We start from the raw sequence: 20000 nt of genomic DNA on the forward strand, positions 1-20000 counted from the left end.
TTAGAGACGATAGATAGTACACACATGACCAAGGAGGTCAAGGTTAGGCTGGAGGCTAGGTATCGTGTCTGTAATTGTGTGTATAAAACACACAGCAGGTTATATAAACAGAGTGACCGTAGCTGACAAAATGGACCTTATATAAGAACATATGAATAATACTGATGCAGAGAGAAAGATTGATGGATGGGAGGAGGGAGGGGGGAGGCCAGGGTTAGGACATATGAAGAGAGGAGAGAGGGAGGAGGCCAGGTTTAGGACATATGAAGAGATGGAGGAGGGAGGGAGGAGGCCAGGGTTAGGACATATGAAGAGAGGAGGGAGGGGGGAGGCCAGGGTTAGGACATATGAAGAGAGGAGGGAGGGGGCCAGGGTTAGGACATATGAAGAGAGGAGGGAGGGAGGAGGCCAGGGTTAGGACATATGAAGAGAGGAGGGAGGGAGGAGGCCAGGGTTAGGACATATGAAGAGATGGAGGAGGGAGGAGGCCAGGGTTAGGACATATGAAGAGAGGAGGGAGGGAGGAGGCCAGGGTTAGGACATATGAAGAGAGGAGGGAGGGAGGAGGCCAGGGTTAGGACATATGAAGAGAGAGGAGGGAGGGAGGAGGCCAGGGTTAGGACATATGAAGAGAGGAGGGAGGGAGGAGGCCAGGGTTAGGACATATGAAGAGAGGAGGGAGGGAGGAGGCCAGGGTTAGGACATATGAAGAGAGGAGGGAGGGAGGAGGCCAGGGTTAGGACATATGAAGAGAGGAGGGAGGGAGGAGGCCAGGGTTAGGACATATGAAGAGAGGAGAGAGGGAGGGAGGAGGCCAGGGTTAGGACATATGAAGAGAGGAGGGAGGGAGGAGGCCAGGGTTAGGACATATGAAGGGAGGGAGGAGGCCAGGGTTAGGACATATGAAGAGAGGAGGGAGGGAGGGAGGAGGCCAGGGTTAGGACATATGAAGAGAGGAGGGAGGGAGGAGGCCAGGGTTAGGACATATGAAGAGAGGAGGGGGAGGGAGGAGGCCAGGGTTAGGACATATGAAGAGATGGAGGAGGGAGGGAGGAGGCCAGGGTTAGGACATATGAAGAGAGGAGGGAGGGAGGAGGCCAGGGTTAGGACATATGAAGAGAGGAGGGAGGGAGGAGGCCAGGGTTAGGACATATGAAGAGATGGAGGAGGGAGGGAGGAGGCCAGGGTTAGGACATATGAAGAGATGGAGGAGGGGAGGGAGGAGGCCAGGGTTAGGACATATGAAGAGAGGAGGGAGGGAGGAGGCCAGGGTTAGGACATATGAAGAGAGGAGGGAGGGAGGAGGCCAGGGTTAGGACATATGAAGAGAGGAGAGAGGGAGGAGGCCAGGGTTAGGACATATGAAGAGAGAAAGATGAAGGGAGGAAGGGAGGAGGGAGGGAGGCCAGACACAAAGATAGAGGGAGAGTATGACAGACTAGAGATGAGGGTAAAAGGAGTGAAAGAGAGGAGAGAAATAGATGGGGGTGTAACTGTAATCCCGGAGCTATAATCCCATTCAATCTAATCCAGTTCAGCGGACTCTCTCTCTCTCACACACACACACACAGCCTTAGTGACATTGGATAACTGACATTGCCCTCCCCAATATGGCTGCTGTGGGAGGTGCCTATTCTCTCAGCCACCATTCAAACTGGAAAACTTCATTCCTCAGACAAGACACAGAGACTACTGAAGAGAGAACGGGAGAGAAGAGGGAGAATGAAAATAGCCTTAAACCAGTAGTCTTGTGAGACAGTTATCATGTGTGATTGATTGTGTGTAACTTTCATTTTGACTGAGTGTAACATAGGCACGCTTATGACATGTCTCTGATTTGCAGACAACAGACACCTGCTGGTCTATATGATATATGAATCTATATGATATGCCATCTAGTGGTGAACTGCTGAACTACACAATCTGTATGATATGCCATCTAGTGGTGAACTGCTGAACTACACAATCTGTATGATATGCCATCTAGTGGTGAACTGCTGAACTACACAATCTGTATGATATGCCATCTAGTGGTGAACTGCTGAACTACACAATCTATATGATATGCCATCTAGTGGTTAGCTGCTGAACTACAATCTGTATATGCCATCTAGTGGTGAACTGCTGAACTACACAATCTATATGATATGCCATCTAGTGGTTAGCTGCTGAACTACAATCTATATGATATGCCATCTAGTGGTGAACTGCTGAACTACAATCTATATGATATGCCATCAAATCAAATCAAATTGTATTTGTCACATACACATGGTTAGCAGATGTTAATGCGAGTGTAGCGAAATGCTTGTGCTTCTAGTTCCGACAATGCAGTGATAACCAACAAGTAATCTAACTAACAATTCCAAAACTACTGTCTTATACACAGTGTAAGGGGATAAAGAATATGTACATAAGGATATATGAATGAGTGATGGTACAGAGCAGCATACAGTAGATGGTATCGAGTACAGTATATACATATGAGATGAGTATGTAGACAAAGTAAACAAAGTGGCATAGTTAAAGTGGCTAGTGATACATGTATTACATAAGGATGCAGTCGATGATGTCGAGTACAGTATATACGTATGCATATGAGATGAATAATGTAGGGTAAGTAACATTATATAAGGTAGCATTGTGGTGGTCCTTCTGTGGCTCAGTTGGTAGAGCATGGCGCTTGTAACGCCAGGGTAGTGGGTTCGATTCCCGGGACCACCCATACGTAGAATGTATGCACACATGACTGTAAGTCGCTTTGGATAAAAGCGTCTGCTAAATGGCATATATTATTATTATTAAAGTGGCTGGAGTAGTGTCAGTGTGTTGGCAGCAGCCACTCAGTGTTAGTGGTGGCTGTTTAACAGTCTGATGGCCTTGAGATAGAAGCTGTTTTTCAGTCTCTCGGTCCCAGCTTTGATGCACCTGTACTGACCTCGCCTTCTGGATGATAGCGGGGTGAACAGGCAGTGGTTCGGGTGGTTGATGTCCTTGATAATCTTTATGGCCTTCCTGTAACATCGGGTGGTGTAGGTGTCCTGGAGGGCAGGTAGTTTGCCCCCGGTGATGCGTTGTGCAGACCTCACTACTCTCTGGAGAGCCTTACGGTTGAGGGCGGAGCAGTTGCCGTACCAGGCGGTGATACAGCCCGCCAGGATGCTCTCGATTGTGCATCTGTAGAAGTTTGTGAGTGCTTTTGGTGACAAGCCGAATTTCTTCAGCCTCCTGAGGTTGATGAGGCGCTGCTGCGCCTTCTTCACGATGCTGTCTGTGTGGGTGGACCAATTCAGTTTGTCTGTGATGTGTATGCCGAGGAACTTAAAACTTGCTACCCTCTCTACTACTGTTCCATCGATGTGGATAGGGGGGTGTTCCCTCTGCTGTTTCCTGAAGTCCACAATCATCTCCTTAGTTTTGTTGAGTGTGAGGTTATTTTCCTGACACCACACTCCGAGGGCCCTCACCTCCTCCCTGTAGGCCGTCTCGTCGTTGTTGGTAATCAAGCCTACCATCTAGTGGTGAACTGCTGAAATACAATCTATATGATATGCCATCTAGTGGTGAACTGCTGAACTACAATCTATATGATATGCCATCTAGTGGTGAACTGCTGAACTACAATCTATATGATATGCCATCTAGTGGTGAACTGCTGAACTACAATCTATATGATATGCCATCTAGTGGTGAACTGCTGAACTACAATCTATATGATATGCCATCTAGTGGTGAACTGCTGAACTACACAATCTATATGATATGCCATCTAGTGGTTAGCTGCTGAACTACAATCTATATGATATGCCATCTAGTGGTTAGCTGCTGAACTACAATCTATATGATATGCCATCTAGTGGTGAACTGCTGAACTACAATCTAGTGGTGAACTGCTGAACTCTCAACCAAATAATCACACAAACAAAGACTGCAAACTAACAGACAGACATATAGAACTAATTATTTATTAAAATGTGAAACTTTATTTCTCAATCATAACAAATAATTTAGGGCATTTTGTACAAAGCTCGATAGAAGCATGTCAGATGGACAGACACACTTTGATTGCCAACATGGGACCAGAACACTAGAAAACAATCACAAAAATATACCAATAAAAAACACCAGATTTAAGTTGCAACATTTGGGCCTCAGTCTGAAGCAGTAGTTTAAAACGCAATGATAAAATACATGTTTCTGACAGACCTCTGAAGACCAAGGTCGTGTTGGTTTCTGAAATATAAAACTATACATTACCTTCAAAAACAACCGCATAGACACAGATCATGTAGAACAGACAGCACATAGAAACAGATCATGTAGAACAGACAGTTCCGATCTACTCATGATATTATAGAACTACGTCTTGTGGAGTGTTTTTCAGATCTATTGATTAGAGTTTCTATCATGTAGAACAGCTCAGATGATCTATTCATGGTATTTCTATCAGAAAGTTCAGTTTTCTCTCTTAGGAGTGTCAATCATCTTTTCTCCACTCACAGGGAGAGGCTGGTTACTATAGCAACGCTGTAACATGACACCCACATCAGCCTGCCGTTACATCAAACACTTAAATTAACACACACACACACCAAACACACACAGCTAGCTACAGAGGTCAGGGGTCGAAGAAAAATGAGGAAGCATATTGAGAAAGAACTACACTGACTACGAGTGTGATATGTGGTTGTCCCACCTAGCTATCTGAAGATGAATGTCCTGACTATGACTGGTCCACCTAGCTATCTGCAGATGAATGTCCTGACTATGACTGGTCCACCTAGCTATCTGCAGATGAATGTACTGACTATGACCGGTCCACCTAGCTATCTGAAGATGAATGTCCTGACTGTAAGTCCCTCTGGATAAGAACATCTACTAAATGACTGACATGTACATTTCAAAGGCAGCATGGTGAGGTTTCATCAGACTGACCTCTCTGCGGCTGATTGGCCTGATCTGATCATGATTCAAGTCGCTCAACTGGTTGCTATGAAACTCAGTGGTTTGTGTTACTACGGCAACGAGAAGACCCATCTGCTATGTGACTGACTGACTGACTGACACACACACACACACACACACACACACGCACACACACGCGCCACCAGTGTCTATGGGTCTATGAAGGATGCCATAATGTATCTAGTCACCTGGGTGGTGTGTTCAGGGGTTAGAGGTCAGGGTTTAGGGGTCAACGAAGGAAACCATGATGTATCTAGTCCCGCTGGTTGTAGGCAGGCCCTCGTGGTAGTGAGTCAGTCTGCCTGGGTGCATGAAAGACCATCCTTTACGAGGTGCTTCCACATTACAGTCATAGCGAAGGAACCGGCACCCTCCACCCTGAAACGCAAGTTACATACACAGATTGGGTGTGTGAGAGAGAGAGAGAAAGCACCCTCCTCCCTGAAACACAAACACGTTACAGAATGTGTGTGTGAGAGAGAGAGAGAGAGAGAAAGCACAAACACGTTACAGATTGTGTGTGTGTGTGTATATTTATAATGCTATTTCTGACTAATGTTGACTCCACAACATGGCGGATATTTCTTTGGCTGGGTTGGGCTCTGTGCGCCGTACTCAGATTATTGCATGGTTTGCTTTTTCCGTAAAGTTTACTTGAAATCTGACACAGCAGTTGCATTAAGGAGAAGTTTATCTAAAGTTCCATGAATAATAGTTGTATCTTTTATCAATGTTTATTATGAATATTTCTGTAAACTGATGTGGCTCTCTGATGTGGGACTACTGAACATAACACGCCAATGTAAAATGAGATTTTTGGATATAAATATTCACTTTATCAAACAAAACATAATACATGTATTGTGTAACATGAAGTCCTATGAGTGTCATCTGATGAAGATCATCAAAGGTTAGTGATTCATTTTATCTCTATTTGTGCTTTTTGTGACTCCTCTCTTTGGCTGGAAAAACGGCTGTGTTTTTCTGTGACTTGGTGGTGACTTAACATAATCTTTGTGGAGCTTTCGCTGTAAAGCCTTTTTGAAATCAGACACTGTGGCTGGATTAACGAGAATTTCATCTTTAAAATGGTGCTTAATACTTGTATGTTTGACAAATTTGATTTATGAGATTCCTGTTTGAATTTGACGCCCTGCAATTTCACTGGCCGTTCCCAGACAGGTTAACCTGTTCCTGAGTAATCCACATTAACCTGTTCCTGAGTAATCCACATTAACCTGTTCCTGAGTAATCCACATTAACCTGTTCCTGAGTAATCCACATTAACCTGTTCCTGAGTAATCCACATTAACCTGTTCCTGAGTAATCCACATTAACCTGTTCCTGAGTAATCCACATTAACATTAACCTGTTCCTGAGTAATCCACTAACATTAACCTGTTCCTGAGTAATCCACTAACATTAACCTGTTCCTGAGTAATCCACATTAGCCTGTTCCTGAGTAATCCAGATTAGCCTGTTCCTGAGTAATCCACTTTAACCTGTTCCTGAGTAATCCACATTAACCTGTTCCTGAGTAATCCACATTAACCTGTTCCTGAGTAATCCACTTAAACATTAACCTGTTCCTGAGTAATCCACTTAAACATTAACCTGTTCCTGAGTAATCCACTTTAACCTGTTCCTGAGTAATCCACATTAACCTGTTCCTGAGTAATCCACATTAACCTGTTCCTGAGTAATCCACTAACATTAACCTGTTCCTGAGTAATCCACTAACATTAACCTGTTCCTGAGTAATCCACATTAACCTGTTCCTGAGTAATCCACATTAACCTGTTCCTGAGTAATCCACTTTAACCTGTTCCTGAGTAATCCACTTTAACCTGTTCCTGAGTAATCCACTTTAACCTGTTCCTGAGTAATCCACATTAACCTGTTCCTGAGTAATCCACATTAACCTGTTCCTGAGTAATCCACTTTAACCTGTTCCTGAGTAATCCACTAACATTAACCTGTTCCTGAGTAATCCACTTTAACCTGTTCCTGAGTAATCCACATTAACCTGTTTCTGAGTAATCCACTTTAACCTGTTCCTGAGTAATCCACTTTAACATTAACCTGTTCCTGAGTAATCCACTTTAACCTGTTCCTGAGTAATCCACATTAACCTGTTCCTGAGTAATCCACATTAACCTGTTCCTGAGTAATCCACTTTAACCTGTTCCTGAGTAATCCACATTAACCTGTTCCTGAGTAATCCACATTAACCTGTTCCTGAGTAATCCACTTTAACCTGTTCCTGAGTAATCCACTAACATTAACCTGTTCCTGAGTAATCCACTTTAACCTGTTCCTGAGTAATCCACATTAACCTGTTTCTGAGTAATCCACTTTAACCTGTTCCTGAGTAATCCACTTTAACATTAACCTGTTCCTGAGTAATCCACTTTAACCTGTTCCTGAGTAATCCACTTTAACCTGTTCCTGAGTAATCCACTTTAACCTGTTCCTGAGTAATCCACTTTAACATTAACCTGTTCCTGAGTAATCCACATTAACATTAACCTGTTCCTGAGTAATCCACTAACATTAACCTGTTCCTGAGTAATCCACATTAACATTAACCTGTTCCTGAGTAATCCACATGAACATTAACCTGTTCCTGAGTAATCCACTAACATTAACCTGTTCCTGAGTAATCCACATTAACATTAACCTGTTCCTGAGTAATCCACATTAACATTAACCTGTTCCTGAGTAATCCACATTAACATTAACCTGTTCCTGAGTAATCCACTAACATTAACCTGTTCCTGAGTAATCCACATTAACATTAACCTGTTCCTGAGTAATCCACTTTAACATTAACCTGTTCCTGAGTAATCCACATTAACATTAACCTGTTCCTGAGTAATCCACTAACATTAACCTGTTCCTGAGTAATCCACATTAACCTGTTCCTGAGTAATCCACTTTAACCTGTTCCTGAGTAATCCACTTTAACCTGTTCCTGAGTAATCCACATTAACCTGTTCCTGAGTAATCCACATTAACCTGTTCCTGAGTAATCCACATTAACCTGTTCCTGAGTAATCCACATTAACATTAACCTGTTCCTGAGTAATCCACTTTAACATTAACCTGTTCCTGAGTAATCCACTTTAACCTGTTCCTGAGTAATCCACTTTAACATTAACCTGTTCCTGAGTAATCCACATTAACCTGTTCCTGAGTAATCCACTTTAACATTAACCTGTTCCTGAGTAATCCACTTTAACATTAACCTGTTCCTGAGTAATCCACATTAACATAACCTGTTCCTGAGTAATCCACTTTAACCTGTTCCTGAGTAATCCACTTTAACCTGTTCCTGAGTAATCCACTTTAACCTGTTCCTGAGTAATCCACTTTAACATTAACCTGTTCCTGAGTAATCCACATTAACCTGTTCCTGAGTAATCCACATTAACATTAACCTGTTCCTGAGTAATCCACATTAACATTAACCTGTTCCTGAGTAATCCACATTAACCTGTTCCTGAGTAATCCACTTTAACATTAACCTGTTCCTGAGTAATCCACATTAACATTAACCTGTTCCTGAGTAATCCACTTTAACCTGTTCCTGAGTAATCCACTTTAACCTGTTCCTGAGTAATCCACTTTAACATTAACCTGTTCCTGAGTAATCCACATTAACCTGTTCCTGAGTAATCCACATTAACATTAACCTGTTCCTGAGTAATCCACATTAACATTAACCTGTTCCTGAGTAATCCACATTAACCTGTTCCTGAGTAATCCATTTTAACATTAACCTGTTCCTGAGTAATCCACTTTCACCTGTTCCTGAGTAATCCACTTTAACATTAACCTGTTCCTGAGTAATCCACATTAACCTGTTCCTGAGTAATCCACTAACATTAACCTGTTCCTGAGTAATCCACTAACATTGACCTGTTCCTGAGTAATCCACTTTAACCTGTTCCTGAGTAATCCACTAACATTAACCTGTTCCTGAGTAATCCACATTAGCCTATTCCTGAGTAATCCACTTTAACATTAACCTGTTCCTGAGTAATCCACTTTAACATTAACCTGTTCCTGAGTAATCCACTTTAACCTGTTCCTGAGTAATCCACATTAACATTAACCTGTTCCTGAGTAATCCACTTTAACCTGTTCCTGAGTAATCCACATTAACATTAACCTGTCCCTGAGTAATCCACATTAACCTGTTCCTGAGTAATCCACTTTAACCTGTTCCTGAGTAATCCACTTTAACCTGTTCCTGAGTAATCCACTTTAACCTGTTCCTGAGTAATCCACATTAACATTAACCTGTTCCTGAGTAATCCACTAACATTAACCTGTTCCTGAGTAATCCACTTTAACCTGTTCCTGAGTAATCCACTAACATTAACCTGTTCCTGAGTAATCCACATTAACCTGTTCCTGAGTAATCCACTTTAACCTGTTCCTGAGTAATCCACTTTAACCTGTTTCTGAGTAATCCACATTAACCTGTTCCTGAGTAATCCACATTAACCTGTTCCTGAGTAATCCACATTAACCTGTTCCTGAGTAATCCACATTAACATTAACCTGTTCCTGAGTAATCCACTTTAACCTGTTCCTGAGTAATCCACTTTAACCTGTTCCTGAGTAATCCACATTAACCTGTTCCTGAGTAATCCACTAACATTAACCTGTTCCTGAGTAATCCACTTTAACATTAACCTGTTCCTGAGTAATCCACTTTAACCTGTTCCTGAGTAATCCACTTTAACCTGTTCCTGAGTAATCCACATTAACCTGTTCCTGAGTAATCCACTAACATTAACCTGTTCCTGAGTAATCCACATTAACCTGTTCCTGAGTAATCCACTTTAACCTGTTCCTGAGTAATCCACATTAACATTAACCTGTTCCTGAGTAATCCACTAACATTAACCTGTTCCTGAGTAATCCACTAACATTAACCTGTTCCTGAGTAATCCACTAACATTAACCTGTTCCTGAGTAATCCACATTAGCCTGTTCCTGAGTAATCCACATTAGCCTGTTCCTGAGTAATCCACTTTAACCTGTTCCTGAGTAATCCACATTAACCTGTTCCTGAGTAATCCACATTAACCTGTTCCTGAGTAATCCTTTAACCTGTTCCTGAGTAATAAACATTAACCTGTTCCTGAGTAATCCCACTGAGTAATAAACATTAACCTGTTCCTGAGTAATCCACTTTAACCTGTTCCTGAGTAATCCACATTAACCTGTTCCTGAGTAATCCACATTAACCTGTTCCTGAGTAATCCACATTAACATTAACCTGTTCCTGAGTAATCCTTTAACATTAACCTGTTCCTGAGTAATCCACATTAACCTGTTCCTGAGTAATCCACTAACATTAACCTGTTCCTGAGTAATCCACTTTAACCTGTTCCTGAGTAATCCACTTTAACCTGTTCCTGAGTAATCCACTTTAACCTGTTCCTGAGTAATCCACATTAACCTGTTCCTGAGTAATCCACATTAACCTGTTCCTGAGTAATCCACATTAACCTGTTCCTGAGTAATCCACTAACATTAACCTGTTCCTGAGTAATCCACTAACATTAACCTGTTCCTGAGTAATCCACTTTAACCTGTTCCTGAGTAATCCACATTAACCTGTTCCTGAGTAATCCACTTTAACCTGTTCCTGAGTAATCCACTTTAACCTGTTCCTGAGTAATCCACATTAACCTGTTCCTGAGTAATCCACTTTAACCTGTTCCTGAGTAATCCACATTAACCTGTTCCTGAGTAATCCACATTAACCTGTTCCTGAGTAATCCACTTTAACCTGTTCCTGAGTAATCCACATTAACCTGTTCCTGAGTAATCCACTGAGTAATCTTTAACATTAACCTGTTCCTTAACCTGTAATCCACATTAACCTGTTCCTGAGTAATCCACATTAACCTGTTCCTGAGTAACATTAAAGTAATCCACTAACATTAACCTGTTCCTGAGTAATCCACATTAATTAACCTGTTCCTGAGTAACATTAACCTGTTCCTGAGTAATCCACTTTAACATTAACCTGTTCCTGAGTAATCCACATTAACCTGTTTAACCTGTTCCTGAGTAATCCACTTTAACCTGTTCCTGAGTAACTTTAACCTGTTCCTGAGTAATCCACTTTAACATTAACCTGTTCCTGAGTAATCCACTTTAACCTGTTCCTGAGTAATCCACTTTAACCTGTTCCTGAGTAATCCACTTTAACCTGTTCCTGAGTAATCCACTTTAACATTAACCTGTTCCCTGTTCTGTTCCTGAGTAATCCACATTAACCTGTTCCTGAGTAACACCTGTTTAACCTGTTCCTGAGTAATCCACATTAACATTAACCTGTTCCTGAGTAATCCACATTAACATTAACCTGTTCCTGAGTAATCCACTAACATTAACCTGTTCCTGAGTAATCCACTAACATTAACTGAGTAACCTGTTCCTGAGTAATCCACATTAACATTAACCTGTTCCTGAGTAATCCCATTAACATTAACCTGTTCCTGAGTAATCCAACATTAACCTGTTCCTGAGTAATCCACATTAATTAACATTAACCTGTTCCTGAGTAATCCACATTAACATTAACCTGTTCCTAACCTGTTCCTAGGAGTAATCCACATTAACATTAACCTGTTCCTGAGTAATCCCCACATTAACCTGTTCCTGAGTAAACATTAACCTGTTCCTGAGTAATCCACATTAACCTGTTCCTTAACATTAACCTGTTCCTGAGTAATCCACCTGTTCCTGAGTAACATTAACCTGTTCCTGAGTAATCCACTTTAACCTGTTCCTGAGTAATCCACTTTAACCTGTTCCTGAGTAATCCACTTTAACCTGTTCCTGAGTAATCCTTTAACATTAACCTGTTCCTGAGTAATCCACATTAACCTGTTCCTGAGTAATCCACATTAACCTGTTCCTGAGTAACATTAACCTGTTCCTGAGTAATCCACATTAACCTGTTCCTGAGTAATCCACATTAACCTGTTCCTGAGTAATCCACTTTAACCTGTTCCTGAGTAATCCACTGTTCCTTAACATTAACCTGTTCCTGAGTAATCCACATTAACCTGTTCCTGAGTAATCCACTTTAAATAATCCACATTAACATTAACCTGTTCCTGAGTAATCCACTTTAACATTAACCTGTTCCTGAGTAAACATTAACCTGTTCCTGAGTAATCCACATTAACCTGTTCCAGTAATCCAACCTGTTCCTGAGTAATCCACTAACATTAACCTGTTCCTGAGTAATCCACTTTAATCCTGAGTAACTAACATTAACCTGTTCCTGAGTAATCCCTTTAACATTAACCTGTTCCTGAGTAATCCCTAACATTAACCTGTTCCTGAGTAATCCACTTTAACCTGTTCCTGAGTAATCCACATTAACCTGTTCCTGAGTAATCCTTTAACATTAACCTGTTCCTGAGTAATCCCATTAACTGAGTAATTAACATTAACCTGTTCCTGAGTAATCCACTTTAACCTGTTCCTGAGTAATCCACATTAACCTGTTCCTGAGTAATCCACTTTAACCTGTTCCTGAGTAATCACATTAACATTAACCTGTTCCTGAGTAATCCACTTTAACATTAACCTGTTCCTGAGTAATCCACTTTAACCTGTTCCTGAGTAATCCACTTTAATCCTGAGTAACATTAACATTAACCTGTTCCTGAGTAATCCACTTTAACCTGTTCCTGAGTAATCCACATTAACATTAACCTGTTCCTGAGTAACCTGTTCCTGAGTAATCCATTAACCTGTTCCTGAGTAATCCACTAACATTAACCTGTTCCTGAGTAATCCACATTAACCTGTTCCTGAGTAATCCACATTAACATTAACCTGTTCCTGAGTAATCCAGTAATCCACTTTAACCTGTTCCTGAGTAATCCATTAACCTGTTCCTGAGTAATCCACATTAACATTAACCTGTTCCTGAGTAATCCACATTAACCTGTTCCTGAGTAACATTAACCTGTTCCTGAGTAATCCACTAACATTAACCTGTTCCTGAGTAATCCACCTGTTCCTGAGTAACATTAACCTGTTCCTGAGTAATCCACATTAACCTGTTAACCTGTTCCTGAGTAATCCCATTAACATTAACCTGTTCCTGAGTAATCCACTTTAACCTGTTCCTGAGTAATCCACTAACATTAACCTGTTCCTGAGTAATCCACTAACATTAACCTGTTCCTGAGTAATCCACTTTAACCTGTTCCTGAGTAATCCACTGAGTAATCCACATTAACCTGTTCCTGAGTAATTAACCTGAGTAATCCACTAACATTAACCTGTTCCTGAGTAATCCTAACATTAACCTGTTCCTGAGTAATCCACTTTAACCTGTTCCTAATTAACATTAACCTGTTCCTGTAATCCACTTTAAGTGAGTAATCCATTAACTGTTCCTGAGTAAACATTAACCTGTTCCTGAGTAATCCACTTTAACATTAACCTGTTCCTGAGTAATCCACTAACATTAACCTGTTCCTGAGTAATCCACATTAACCTGTTCCTTAAACATTAACCTGTTCCTGAGTAATCCATTAACATTAACCTGTTCCTGAGTAATCCACATTAACCTGTTCCTGAGTAATCCACTTTAACCTGTTCCTGAGTAATCCACATTAACCTGTTCCTGAGTAATCCACTTTAACCTGAGTTAACCTGTTCCTGAGTAATCCACTTTAACCTGTTCCTGAGTTCCACATTAACCTGTTCCTGAGTAATCCACATTAACCTGTTCCTGAGTAAACATTAACCTGTTCCTGAGTAATCCACTTTAACCTGTTCCTGAGTAACATTAACCTGTTCCTGAGTAATCCACACTGTTCCTGAGTAATCCACATTAACCTGTTCCTGAGTAATCCACATTAACCTGTTCCTGAGTAATCCATTAACCTGTTCCTGAGTAATCTGAGTAACATTAACCTGTTCCTGAGTAATCCACTTTAACATTAACCTGTTCCTGAGTAATCCACTTTAACCTGTTCCTGAGTAATCCACATTAACCTGTTCCTGAGTAATCCACATTAACCTGTTCCTGAGTAATCCACTAACATTAACCTGTTCCTGAGTAATCCACATTAACCTGTTCCTGAGTAATCCACATTAACCTGTTCCTTAATTAACATTAACCTGTTCCTGAGTAACATTAACCTGTTCCTGAGTAATCCACATTAACCTGTTCCTGAGTAATCCACTTTAACCTGTTCCTTAACATTAACCTGTTCCTGAGTAATCCATTAACATTAACCTGTTCCTGAGTAATCCACTTTAACATTAACCTGTTCCTGAGTAATCCCTTTAACATTAACCTGTTCCTGAGTAATCCACTTTAACATTAACCTGTTCCTGAGTAATCCACATTAACCTGTTCCTCCACTTTAACCTGTTCCTGATTAATCCACATTAACCTGTTCCTGAGTAATCCACTTAACATTAACCTGTTCCTGAGTAAATAACCACATTAACCTGTTCCTGAGTAATCCACATTAACCTGTTCCTGAGTAATCCACTTTAACCTGTTCCTGAGTAATCCACTTTAACATTAACCTGTTCCTGAGTAATCCACATTAACCTGTTCCTGAGTAATCCACTTTAACCTGTTCCTGAGTAATCCACCATTAACCTGTTCCTGAGTAATCCACTTTAACCTGTTCCTGAGTAATCCACTTTAACCTGTTCTGAGTAATCCATTAACCTGTTCCTGAGTAACCTGTTCCTGAGTAACTAACATTAACCTGTTCCTGAGTAATCCACTTTAACCTGTTCCTGAGTAATCCCATTAACATTAACCTGTTCCTGAGTAATCCACATTAACCTGTTCCTGAGTAATCCACTTTAACCTTTAACCTGTTCCTGAGTAATCCACTTTAACCTGTTCCTGAGTAATCCACTTTAACCTGTTCCTGAGTAATCCACTTTAACCTGTTCCTGAGTAATCCACTTTAACCTGTTCCTGAGTAATCCACTTTAACCTGTTCCTGAGTAATCCACTTTAACCTGTTCCTGAGTAATCCACTTTAACCTGTTCCTGAGTAATCCACATTAACCTGTTCCTGAGTAATCCACATTAACCTGTTCCTGAGTAATCCACTTTAACCTGTTCCTGAGTAATCCACATTAACCTGTTCCTGAGTAATCCACTTTAACCTGTTCCTGAGTAATCCACTTTAACCTGTTCCTGAGTAATCCACTTTAACCTGTTCCTGAGTAATCCACATTAACCTGTTCCTGAGTAATCCACATTAACCTGTTCCTGAGTAATCCACTTTAACCTGTTCCTGAGTAATCCACTTTAACCTGTTCCTGAGTAACCTGTTCCTGAGTAACATTAACCTGTTCCTGAGTAATCCACTTTAACCTGTTCCTGAGTAATCCACTTTAACCTGTTCCTGAGTAATCCACTTTAACCTGTTCCTGAGTAATCCACTTTAACCTGTTCCTGAGTAATCCACATTAACCTGTTCCTGAGTAATCCACATTAACCTGTTCCTGAGTAATCCACATTAACATTAACCTGTTCCTGAGTAATCCACTTTAACCTGTTCCTGAGTAATCCACTTTAACCTGTTCCTGAGTAATCCACATTAACCTGTTCCTGAGTAATCCACTTTAACCTGTTCCTGAGTAATCCACTTTAACCTGTTCCTGAGTAATCCACTTTAACCTGTTCCTGAGTAATCCACTTTAACCTGTTCCTGAGTAATATACTTTTATTAGTATGCTGTTACATAATACTTTGGTAATTGCATCTTAATAACTACATAATTATGCCATGAAGACATTTCTAAAGTCCTATGTATCAACTATGTTGCTATGGTAATAATGAAGTGACGAGTCATGTAAAGCTGTTCTTAAATGGGTTCTCATCAAATATTTGGCAGCCATCAAATAAATATATATTTGTTTTGAAATAACTTGCATACCTTCAAAATACTTCCAAATATGATTTTGTTTCTCTGAGACCTGTATTCGATATCAATAGAAACGAGTTGCCTTTAAGTGTAAACTCTATTAGATTACTTGAGTATTTGAAAATGTGGTATTTTCAAATAAACCCCACAAACTACAACAATTCCCAGTCCAGGCCTGGCGTGTACCTGGTAATCCACTCCCTTGCTGTTGAGTGCTACGTTGATGGTGAAGGTGGAGGAGTCGTGATGCGGACGGAGAGACGGCTGTTCATCTGGACGATACCGGACTACAAAATTCATCACCGCCTGGGCCTGGGGGGGGGAGGGTGTTATTCATACAAGAACCTGTACATACATGACAGTCTCGGAGGAAGCTGGTTAAATGTATTTGTGATATTTCAAAATGTTGGTAACCTGTTCGCCCTTGTCATGAACATAATGGTGAAAGCTGCGGTGGAATGCAGAGGCCCGCTGACCAAGTCTGGTGTGCGACAACCTCCTATCAGAGCCTTCATGGACAACCTGACTGTGACAACAGCCGTCCCAGGGAGCAGGTGGATTTTGAAGGGGCTGGAGAAGCTTGCCACCTGGGCACGGATGAGTTTCAAGCCAGCGAAGTCTAAAGCTGAAGATGGGGAAGACTGTGGACAAGTTCCGCTTCGCCATCCGAGACACACAGATCCCATTCGTCGCAGAGAAACCGCTGAAGAGTCTGTTTGAGAGCAGCCGAGGGATACAGCATTCATCAAGACAATCAACCAAGAGCTGGTGGTCGGCTGCAGTGGACAAGGCAAGTTCAAGGTCTGGATGACACCAACACTCCCACTGATTCTCTGGATCCTCCTTGTCTACGAGGCCCTGATCTCTACAGTCCAGAGACAACAGCCATCTCTACAGTCCAGAGACAACAGCTACCTCTACAGTCCAGAGACAACAGCCATCTCTACAGTCCAGAGACAACAGCCATCTCTACAGTCCAGAGACAACAGCCACCTCTACAGTCCAGAGACAACAGCTACCTCTACAGTCCAGAGACAACAGCCATCTCTACAGTCCAGAGACAACAGCCATCTCTACAGTCCAGAGACAACAGCTACCTCAGAAAATGGCTGGGAAGTCTACGAGGCCCTGATCTCTACAGTCCAGAGACAACAGCTACCTCAGAAAATGGCTGGGAATACCTCAAAGCAGCATCGCCCTGTTCTGTCAGAAGAACAAACTGAAGATACCCATCAGCTGCCTGAATGATGAATTCATGGTAAGCCGTACAAGGGACGTGCGACAATACTGGGAGTCAAGGGACCAGATTGTCTCCTAGGCCGGGATAGAGGGGAGGACAGGAAGCAAGTGGAGCAGGCTGAGTCACGGTTACGGCACAGCGTGTTGGTGGGCATTACAACGCCGCGCTACGACAAGGTCCAAGGGAAAGACCAACGGAAGCTGGTACAGGAGGAAGTGCCAACAGCAGTCGAGGAGGAGCAAGCCGGCAGGATGGTCGGAATGAGGCAACAAGGAGCCTGGACAAGATGGGGGCAAGCGGTGGAGGGTAAGGTCATATGGACCGAGCTTTGGAAAGCCTCAGCGCATACATTTTTTGATCCAGGCAGTCTACAATGTTCTACCATGCCCTCTGTGCTTGAAGAGAGGAACCCTTGAGCACAGCCCCAGGTGAGAGTCGCTACCGCTGGTGCCACGACCAGGTGACTAAAGCCATTGTGGAAACAGCCAATCAAAGCGGCCAATCGTCAGAGCCAGGGGACAGGGGACAGCCAATACCACCTACCAGAACCTCCACAAGTCTTCTCACAACAGCTGAAGACTGGGAGCTGAAAGTCAACCTGGGAAAGTAGCACATTGAGGGGGCCAACGAAAGGAAGAGGGCGAAGTACGAGGAGCCACAGGAGATCAAGGTACGAGTCATTACTGACGATATGTCTCAGGGCATCGCAAGACTTCCTTTTTTAAAGGAAAAACAAGTCCTCTTTACCGTTTTGTGATTTGTGGATTCAGATAGTATTTAACATGTGTCTGCGCGTACCTTGGGGAAGTAGCCTGGGTAAAGTTTCTCAGTAACAGGGCTGATGTATTCTTTTAGGAACTTGAGCCACTCCTTCTCAAAGCCAATCTGGTTCATATGAATATCTACTGTAGGGACGTTCTCATAGCCCCCTGCAAGACGCTCATCCTGGAAAACACAGAAGAAAACAGTTGACCAAAGAGACATAGTAGTCACAGATGCACACTCTCTCTCCCTCTCATAGGTCCTCCTCCTCCTCCTCCTCCCCACCCCTCCCCCCCCCCCCTTCCTCCACTCCATTCTCCAGTCTTCCATGGTTTCCACCAGATCATCACACATCCTGTCCTCCCCCTCCCCTCCCCCTCCCCCCTTCCCCCCCCTCACCGTATGTCTTCCTCCTCCTCCTCTCCTCCCCCCCTCCTCCTCTTCCTCCTCCGTACCGTATGTCTTCCTCCACTCCATTCTCCAAAGTCTTCCATGGTTTCCACCAGATCATCACACATCCTGTCCTCCCCCCTCACCGTATGTCTTCCTCCTCCTCCTCCCCTCCTCCCCCTCCTCCCCCCCTCCTCCTCTTCCTCCTCTTCCTCCTCCGTACCGTATGTCTTCCTCCACTCCATTCTCCAAAGTCTTCCATGGTTTCCACCAGATCATCACACATCCTGTCTGTAAAGGATGGGAACCAGTACACATCAGGACATGGCTGCTCCACGATGGTCTGGTTGTCTTCAAAGATCTTAGAGTAGTTTTCATGGATATACTTCTCCTTCCAGTCCTAAAACACATATATAACATATATTACCATGGTTATACTTCTCCTTCCAGTCCTACAACATATATTACCATGGTAATACTTCTCCTTCCAGTCCTATAACATATATTACCATGGTTATACTTCTCCTTCCAGTCCTATAACATATATTACCATGGTAATACTTCTCCTTCCAGTCCTAAAACACATATATAACATATATTACCATGGTTATACTTCTCCTTCCAGTCCTACAACATATATTACCATGGTTATACTTCTCCTTCCAGTCCTATAACATATATTACCATGGTAATACTTCTCCTTCCAGTCCTAAAACACATATATAACATATATTACCATGGTTATACTTCTCCTTCCAGTCCTACAACATATATTACCATGGTAATACTTCTCCTTCCAGTCCTATAACATATATTACCATGGTTATACTTCTCCTTCCAGTCCTATAACATATATTACCATGGTAATACTTCTCCTTCCAGTCCTATAACATATATTACCATGGTTATACTTCTCCTTCCAGTCCTATATAACATATATTACCAACATATATTACCATGGTAATACTTCTCCTTCCAGTCCTATAACATATATTACCATGGTTATACTTCTCCTTCCAGTCCTAAAACACATATATAACATATATTACCATGGTTATACTTCTCCTTCCAGTCCTACAACATATATTACCATGGTTATACTTCTCCTTCCAGTCCTATAACATATATTACCATGGTTATACTTCTCATTCCAGTCCTACAACATATATTACCATGGTAATACTTCTCCTTCCAGTCCTAAAACATATATTACCATGGTAATACTTCTCCTTCCAGTCCTATAACATATATTACCATGGTTATACTTCTCCTTCCAGTCCTAAAACACATATATAACATATATTACCATGGTAATACTTCTCCTTCAGTCATATAACATATATTACCATGGTAATACTTCTCCTTCCAGTCCTATAACATATATTACCATGGTAATACTTCTCCTTCAGTCCTATAACATATATATAACATATATTACCATGGTAATACTTCTCCTTCCAGTCCTATAACATATATTACCATGGTAATACTTCTCCTTCCAGTCCTATAACATATATTACCATGGTAATACTTCTCCTTCCAGTCCTATAACATATATTACCATGGTAATACTTCTCCTTCCAGTCATATAACATATATTACCATGGTAATACTTCTCCTTCCAGTCCTAAAACACATATATAACATATATTACCATGGTAATACTTCTCCTTCAGTCCTATAAC

General features: G+C 41.8%; 1 protein-coding gene and 2 long non-coding RNA genes across 3 annotated transcripts in view; all 3 read right to left on the reverse strand.

Annotated features, from left to right (window-relative positions):
* Positions 1–3949: 3949 nt before the first annotated feature.
* plod3 (procollagen-lysine, 2-oxoglutarate 5-dioxygenase 3) overlaps positions 3950–20000 on the reverse strand; it is a 78922-nt gene continuing 62871 nt past the window's right edge. Inside the window, exons 15-18 of the mRNA XM_052515579.1 lie at positions 18539–18715; positions 17962–18108; positions 16110–16235; positions 3950–5343 (exon numbers count right to left, since the gene is read on the reverse strand). Of these exons, the coding sequence (XP_052371539.1) occupies positions 5188–5343; positions 16110–16235; positions 17962–18108; positions 18539–18715 (606 nt within the window). The 3' untranslated portion in view covers positions 3950–5187. The remainder of the gene's footprint in view (positions 5344–16109; positions 16236–17961; positions 18109–18538; positions 18716–20000) is intronic.
* Positions 7943–10001, reverse strand: LOC127928540 (uncharacterized). Its single transcript, XR_008131533.1, has 3 exons — positions 9799–10001; positions 9140–9189; positions 7943–8213 (listed from the first exon to the last, which is right to left on the reverse strand). It is a non-coding gene; the product is annotated as an uncharacterized LOC127928540 (long non-coding RNA).
* On the reverse strand, positions 10472–13233 carry LOC127928538 (uncharacterized). The gene is made up of 3 exons (XR_008131531.1): positions 13163–13233; positions 10625–10774; positions 10472–10549 (listed from the first exon to the last, which is right to left on the reverse strand). It is a non-coding gene; the product is annotated as an uncharacterized LOC127928538 (long non-coding RNA).

This window comes from Oncorhynchus keta, unplaced genomic scaffold (genome assembly GCF_023373465.1).
Source record: "Oncorhynchus keta strain PuntledgeMale-10-30-2019 unplaced genomic scaffold, Oket_V2 Un_scaffold_2955_pilon_pilon, whole genome shotgun sequence".
Classification (NCBI taxonomy): Eukaryota; Metazoa; Chordata; class Actinopteri; order Salmoniformes; family Salmonidae; genus Oncorhynchus; species Oncorhynchus keta.